The sequence below is a fragment of the Geospiza fortis genome, unplaced genomic scaffold, assembly GCF_000277835.1.
Source record: "Geospiza fortis unplaced genomic scaffold, GeoFor_1.0 scaffold53, whole genome shotgun sequence".
NCBI lineage: Eukaryota > Metazoa > Chordata > Aves > Passeriformes > Thraupidae > Geospiza > Geospiza fortis.
This window is the reverse complement of record NW_005054305.1, coordinates 2919050-2927427: the sequence shown is the minus strand read 5'-3', so window position 1 is coordinate 2927427 and position 8378 is coordinate 2919050. Positions and strand designations below refer to the sequence as shown.

At 39.7% G+C, this 8378-nt stretch overlaps 1 protein-coding gene across 1 annotated transcript in view; it reads right to left on the bottom strand.

Annotated features, from left to right (window-relative positions):
- The window catches only part of LOC102039576 (histamine H3 receptor-like), a 5554-nt gene extending 2212 nt beyond the window's left edge, over positions 1-3342 (bottom strand). Inside the window, exons 1-2 of the mRNA XM_005418362.3 lie at positions 3096-3342; positions 300-466 (exon numbers count right to left, since the gene is read on the bottom strand). Coding sequence (XP_005418419.2) covers positions 300-466; positions 3096-3342 — 414 coding nt within the window. The remainder of the gene's footprint in view (positions 1-299; positions 467-3095) is intronic.
- Between the last annotated feature and the right edge of the window lie 5036 nt (positions 3343-8378).

Genomic DNA, 8378 nt, shown 5'->3' with positions numbered 1-8378 from the left:
GTCTGCTTCCTTACCCTTTTTACCCCCTAGACTGCTTTTCCTCAGGCAGTAACATGACAGGAGCTTGCAGCAGAAATAGTGAGAAAACTCCTGGTTGATTGGCTCTGCAGTGAAGCATGCCCAATGTAGAATATTCACCCCATCTGGCTGCAAAATATCTAATAATCACCAAATGCCAGTATATTTTTGAGAGGTATTATCTTCATTAAATTTGGGGTTATACTCATCAGCATGGCAAAGGTTGGTGAATATAATCATCCAAGGCAAAAAATCAGAGAAGCTCTAAACAGGTTACTTACAGCTTTAGTAACTGACAGGAAACGGTCGTAGCTGATAAGAACAATGTTAAACACTGAAGCTGTGCAGAGGAGATAGTCCATGACCAGCCAGAGCTTGCAGATGCCTCTTCCCAAGTGCCATTTCCCTGTCAGGCTGTAAGGGATGTAGAGGGGTATGCAGAACACACCTGCAGACAGCAACCACAAAAACACCATGAGGTTCATAGGGACTGCAAACTCCTGGAAGCAGAGAGACACACTGTTTTAGTATCTGCGTTTAAAAAATCAACAAATCTATTAAGGTGAATATGTAATTTATATAGATAAGTTCTTAAATTCTCATTAAATCTGATGGTGACTTTCTATGTCTTAGATCTTAGTGTGATTTATGTATGCTGATTGTTGAGAATAAGCTGAAAACAATTCAGCAAAGAAGGATTTACTGAGGAAGAAAATCCAAGTTTAAGCAACTTAGAATCTCTAAAGGTATAAAATTAGGAATAAAAAAGGTATAATAAAGGTATAAAATTATATATATATATATGCACTGTGGTTGCATTCTGATAGGTAACCTCATCATTTCATTTCCTCTATTCTTTCATCTGTATTAGAATTTTCCCTCAAACATATCTGCAGATGTTGCCAGTGGCAGTTATTCCTGTAAAATTGGTCAGCATTTGTAAACTGAAGACAATATATTGGGCAGTCTCTGTGGTGTTCTACCAGACATAAAGCAGACACAGCAGAAGTATGAAACTAATTTTTAAGGAGTGTTTTAATCTCATGCTTCTTCTCTACCTGAGAATAACTCCAGAACTATTTTGGTTTGTTAGATTTGTGTTTTGTCCAAAAGACCTTCCACTGAAGTTCTTGATTAAGAAAACCATGTTTGTGTTTTATTTTTAAGCCAGCAACTTCTTCATTTTAACAGTAACATTCTTTCAAAATGTGATGCAATAGCTGATTCTACATTCCTGAAAATGCTGATCTAGCAGAGGCAAATAGAAAACTATATGTTGCATCAAGATCCATTTAAAACTCTCCAGATTACTCCTCTCTTGACAAGTCCATCAAGATCTTAGGAGTTACTAAACATATCCAGGGTGATGTGGTCCACTGACGATAAATCTCTGGGCAATGAGCTGACAGTTATCAACAGGGAAATGCTCACAGCACTTTCCATACTGATGGCTTATTTTAACATATTCCTTAAATACAAGCAGCATCACTTTGGTACTAAATACTCATTTTTCATGGTTGCTGATAACAGCTAATATCCTCATGAACTTCAATGGGATCAATGTTTGGCACCATGTCAAAAAGTAATGACTGCTTTTAGCTATACGTATAAATATAGAGGTAAACCCCAGGTTTTAAGCATTGATATTTGAAACTCTTCTTACTTTTACTAATTGGTGGATGCAAAAGACATGAGTCAGATCCCCGTAAATATCTCAGACTTTTCATAAATTTAAAAAAAAAAACAGCCGCACAGTAATTTCAGAAAATAAAGCATTTCCTGACCAATATCAGAGACAAAAATCTTAAATTTACAGTCTGTATAGGCCAATCTAATACTGATGGCAATCATTTCTTCTTGACTGATTTAAGAATGTATGAGGCACCAGCCACAAAGAAGAAATGTTGAAGGTAGATATTTAACTCTCTTATTAAACTATGAGATATGAGGAGAAACAGACTTTTGCAGAAGACCTGAGCAATGAAATAGCAGCTCCAGCAAATTGTCTACCTTAGCAGGAAAAAAAAGGTTTCATCATATGCATCATTTTCTGCCCCATGGGGCAAGTCCCAGAATAAGGCAACACATGTTATGCATGGTATAAATGAAGGGAAACCTTAAAGGCTAAACTTATACACTTTGCTACACAGCACTCACAAAGGAACAGTATTTTGGGGGGATGGTATTGTCAGAAGTGCAGTAGGTCTGTGGCCACGATTTCCTTTCTCATAGTTCAGTGCATACTGATCTCTGTGACCATCCTGAAGAAAAAGCCTTTGTGTGCAGAAGTACCTCCTTGCCAGCCTCAAGTCAAGACATTTGCTGGCACATCTCCCACAGAACTATGGTTTTGTCATGATTTCTCTGTTGCATGGGCTGCTTTCCTGGCTTCAGCCATGGAGGAGTGCTGCAAAAGGCATTCACTCCACCATCACCTCACTTGGCATCACCAGCCAGGACTGGATCCATGGCAGCTCCAGCAACAAACTCTCCTGGAGTTCTGCAGTGATGCTATGGGAAGAGGGGATCAATTAGGAATATAGATGAGGGATGCCAGCAGGGTATCAAACAAACCATCAGATCAATAGCCTGTGTTGAGCTGAAGCCAGTAAAAAGTCCTGGTGATAAAGTGTCTTGCTGTAGTGTAATAACATCCATAAACCATTAGTACTATGTAGAGAAGTAATTCATTTACGTGGATGTATCACACATAGCTGCCAAATATGTGTCAGCTGTTCTGAAGTGTGTGATGAACACCTTATATTTGGAAAAACAAGGGTAAATCATAAACTGCAGCAAACAACCTTGTCAAGTAGTATTCACATATAATAGTCACTCATTTTTGAAGCAACATTAAAAGTATTTGTATGAAAAAGAATGCATTTCTCATTACAACATATTTTGAGACATACTGGGCTATTAAAACACTTCATGCAGCTTCCATCATTCCCCATCCTTCCCCCAAACAGAGCTGGGAAATAGTTCTCTCAGAAGAAAACACACAGAAAAGAAACACCAGTGCTTCTCCTAAGAGTCCTACAACACAATTAGCACATGGTTCCACAGCTCTCACTTACCCACTGCAAAGTCAGAAACAGCAAGATTCAGAAAGAAATAGTTACTGCGATGCCTGAGGTTCCTGTCCATAATGAAAGCAAGAATCACCAGCATGTTGCCAAGGATGGTCACCAGACACAGCAACACCATGAGGAAAGCCAGCAGCACCAACACAGCCAGGGAGAACTCGGAGCTCAGCGACTGGCTGGGCCAAGTCTCGTTACGCGTCTCAGCCGCGTGAGGAATTTCAGCAGTGCTGTTGTGCATGGTCTGTCTAGTCTGGGAAGGAAGTTGTGTCTGCCAAAGTTATCCAAAAGGTTGAGACAAGTCTATTAACAGGCTGGGCTGAATACTGAAACATAAAAAGAAAAGATTCACAATATCAAAAAATGGAACACAAGAATTCAAGAGCTGGGCTCTCTGATATTTCTTGATCTGAAAGCACCTATTGGCCTTAGAAAAGACACCTCACAATCAGTTTCTTTCCTGGACATGGAACAACTCTTCTCACAGTCAAAGAGTTCCCATATGTGCAATGTATGAGTGGTTTTGCACATCAAATTGTGCTGAAGCCATATCTCATTTTCATCTCCACAGTGGTGAGCAGGATTAAAATTATTATAATTCTATTTACCTTACAGTAAAATGTAGACACTTTTGCACTTGCTGCTATACCACTTTTAAAATTTTACAGTTAATAACAGAGAGATATTTCTTAGTGTTGCTGTTTACAGAGCATTTATAATACAGTTCCATGCAGCAGAAGCATCACCAATACCTCTTCAGCTCACCCTAACCAGAAGTTCTGGGCAGAACAAATACTTGCACTTTGGAGCTCTTTATGGCATGGGCCATCAAATCCAGCACCTGACAAGTAATCCTACATAAGCTTTTACTCCATGAATTACCAAGCCTTCCACCTTTTTCAAGTGTGAGAAAAGACACCCTTTCCTCATCCCAACTCCGTTTATTTTGGTGGAAGTGCACAGAATTTGGTAGGCCATGGCTGCGGCTGACACTCAGGGACTCTGTAGCACCATAGCACTCTTGAGTGACCAGCATTTCAAGCTGCAGCCATAATGCCAGGTACTTGGGAAGATACAGAGCAAGGAAAAAGGAAAGAGAGGATGTGGGGAGGAAAGATGCAGTGCTCTGCTACCATACTGAGGAACAAAGGGAATTATGTTGTAAAGAGTCATTAAAGCAAAAGGTGTAGGATGACAGAAACAGAAGAGACCTCAGGAATGGCAAAATGTGGCAATGAGACGCAGCTTCCTTAGGTGTGTGTGCCCAGCTGCAGCCTGGGAAGCAAAGGGGAAGTACGAGAGCTTCCTGTGCAGCCACCAAGCCACATTTGAAATGGGTGACATTATGGTGAGAGCACATCGCAGAGCTCAGGGTAAGGGAAGTGATGAAGTCTTCTTTAAGCAATTCAAGGAAGGTTCTGGACCACAGAACCCACTTCTTATGTAGGACTTTAGCGTTCATGGCATCTGCTGGAAGTGCAACACAACAGGTGCTAGCAGTGAACAAGGTTCCTGGAGGCTGTCAGGGGGAACTTTCAGACACAAATCCTGCATGGGCTAATGGGGGTGATGCACAGCTGAAACACCTGCTCAGTGGTAAAGAGGGGCTGTGTGGGGATGTGCTGTCAGTGCCAGACTCAGATGTAGTGATGATGAGGTAGTGGAACTCAAGATCCTAAAGGGGATGAGGAAGGAGAGCAGCAGTGCAGACCATGGGCTTCAGGCGAGCAGATTTCCATTTAGGAAAGTGGTAGTGGGAATCCCATGGGAGCAGATTCAAAAGGAAGCTGCAGGCCTCTAAGGACAGCAACCTCCATGCCCAAGAATAGTCCATCCCTGCTCTCAAGAAAACAAGCAGATGTATCATGACAGTAGCTAACCCTGGAGACTACAATATGAAAAGACAACATGAAGGAGTTTGAAGGAGGGACAGAATACAAAGGAGATATTTAGAAATGTTGTCTGGCAACATAAGAATGATATTAGGAAAACAAAAGCTCACCTATAGTTGATGTTTGTAAAGGACATCAAGGACAACATGAAGAACTTCAGCCACCCCATTAGGAGCATATGGTGAATAATAAAAATATGGGTAGATTGCTGGATGGGACCAGTAATCTGGCGACAGCAGGTGCAGATAAGGCTGAGGTACCCAATGCTTTCTTAGCTTCATCCCTCACTATCTAGGTCTCCCTTTCCTCCATGCTTAGTGAATGAGTTCAAGGATGAGAACTGTCATAAGCAGGTGAGAATAAAACAGGATTACTTGAGGGAACTTGACCCATAAAAGTCCATGGAACCCACTGTGCTATCAAGAGAACCAGCTACCACCTTTGCAAGGCCACTTTCTATCCTCTTAGAATGGTCATGGAGATAAAGGAAGATTCCCAACAACTGAAGAAAGAAGAAAATCAGAAAACTGATTTTCAAATGTTGCCACAAGGATAAAAGCTCAGATTGTCTTTAGTCCTTGGGAATATAATAAGGGGAGTGAGTCCCCTTGAAAGGTGTTTCTGAGGACCTGGGGGAGGAGAAGGTGACTGGGAACAGTTGGCATGGACTTACCAAGGGTAAGTCATGCCTGAGCAACTTGGTTGTCTTCTTTGATAAAATTACTGGATTAGTGGACAAGGGGAATGTAGTCATTTGCCTTTATAATTAGGGAATAAATCAAATGTTGAAGTTTTAATCATAGTTCTGTGTGGCACTCAGGGGGAAATCTATGTGGTATTTCCTCTGGAAAACAAAGGACATGGATGTTAGGAGAATCATTATCATTCAATATTTGTTTCAGAAATAAACAAAAAAAAGATAACACAATTTCTTCCAACATGTATTTTTATTTGTTGAGTGATTTTTTTTCTTTTAAATATGAGAGGGTCAGACTAGAAAAAAACTGGTGTGGTTTGAGTTGAAGCCCACAAAGTCATATAGCTACTGTCACCATGTATTTAGAAGGCCTACTGAAAATCTGCAAAGACAGAAGAAAATTCAAGGACATAAAATGGTGAAATGGATAGAGTGACTGGTTAGAGAGACCTGGGTTAGAAAACCTTTTGTCAAGAAACATCCACTTGAATGGGGGCATAAGAACAAGTATCATGCTGAATAAGTATCATACAATAACCCTGAAAAATGTCTGATTTGTGATTTACAAGGGAGAATATTTATGATGCCACCCTGACCCAAAGCTGTGGGCACAGCAACCTAGTGCTTGACTTACCCTGGGAGAACTTAGCAAAATTTTCAAAAATTAGAAAAATACAACAAATTCATCTAATACACAGGAGTAGCATGAGAAAACAGTTTGAACAGTGTGTGCGTAAAACAGACTCTAAAAAATAATTACCTCTTGTAGCTTCACCATGCTATGTTGTTTCGAGTTTGCTGCAGATTCTGCTGCCTGGAAAATTCCCTAACTAGTTTTCTAGCACTGCAAAATGTGGATTTTCTAGTTTATCTAGTCAATAATTTGCAAGTTATTTTTCCAAAATGAACAATACATTATTTAAGCACAAAATGCAAACTGAATTTTTATACTAAAAGCATAGGAATAGAAAGCAGACAACCCAAATACATTTCTATCTTGGGCCCATCTTCAGTTTCTCTGTTTAACAGATGTTTAGTACACCAGCTCTTCTATAAATGTTTTAACTCTGTGCGTGTGTTTAAGATTTTTTTAAGCATCATAGAAAAACAAATCCCACAAAATCTATGCCAGCACCACAGCTTATGACAGTAAAAACAGCTGTGCTGAATCAACGACCTTCTCCTGAAGATGCATCTCTCTTAGCAGCTAGGCTCACAATCCATAACACTATCCACGTGAGGCAAGGAAGCATAGCGAGAATGAATGGTGAAAGATAATCTTCCAGCAGTGTGAAAACTGGCAAGAGAAGTTTTCAGTTCCAGACCTCTGAACAGAAAGACATTCTAGCTGTTCTAAGCCATCAACTTTTGTCCTATAATCAGGTTGCTTCCATGCACTTGAATTGTGTTTGCAAAGAAGTACTCTGTTATGGCAACACTCCTACAGCCAATTTCAAATTAAATTAAAAACCATTTAAATTTACTACTGCTCTTCATTGTTCTGTGCATCAGATTTCTCTTTCCATATTTCATACATTATTATATTTATAAACAAAGAGGAATAAAATTATACAAAAAGAGAGAAAAAATGTAGCCAGTGACTCTCACTTACCCATTCATGAAAGCCTTCTGGGTGAGTTGCAACACTCAACACAAGGTAAGAAAGTTTGGCACATGGAATGGGGTGCAATCAAGCTCCATTGCTTCCTCCAAGACATCTACTCACTCCTTTCAGCACTGGACATTCAACTGCTTTGTTTGTTAAGAGCTGCTTAAGACATCTCTGTATAAGCTTCCAGACCTCTGCAAACCTCATTCTCAAGCAGTGAATATGGCCCTTGCTCCCTAATTGAAAAAATCGAGTTTGATATTTGTTCCGTGGCAGAGAAAATCCATATAATGTCACAGTAACAGGACACAAAGCACTGATCTAGAATAAAAATCACTCTGTCAGATCAAATTTGTTCCAGACATTTTGATGGAATATCTTTGCACTTGCAAAGCTTTACACCGGAGAGGCTATTGTCTATTTTTGCACAGCCAGCCAAAATCAAAAATCCACTATGAACTTAGCATTGCTTGCTCTGCTAATTCAACAGGAATGTGATCACGTGCCCAAGCCTGGCCTATCTTTTAGGCAATCACATAGTGCATAGATCTGGCACTAAATATCATTTAAGCATGACCAAATGGGCAGCCACTGTCAGGTGAAAAACAGTATGGGTGAAAAGACTAACAACCATAAGAGTTTATGAAATGAAAATATACTGCTTCTGTGAGTATTTTTACAATCTTTTAAAAGTGTAGTAGTATTGCTTCTTCACTGATAGCTTTAGATTCATAAATAGAACATGAATCAACACATACATGAACAAGTATCTCCCTCCAGTGACTCTCTATGGAGATAGCAAGAGCAGAGCTCTTTCACAGTGCCAGCTCTATGTATTAAACAAAGGAAAGAAAAAAAAAGAGAAAGAAAAAAATATACCTCACACTCACAAACCAAGAGAACATCCAGCAAAGTTCATTATTCTTTTCAATCTACTAGATGGTAATTAATCTAGCATCATACCAGCAAAACCAAAGATGAGATCCTGAAAATTAGCAATACTGGGGCAACTACTTAACTCTGCTGCACTCTTAAACAATGTCATTAGTAAACAAATGGGTTTTTTCTCTATCCGTGCC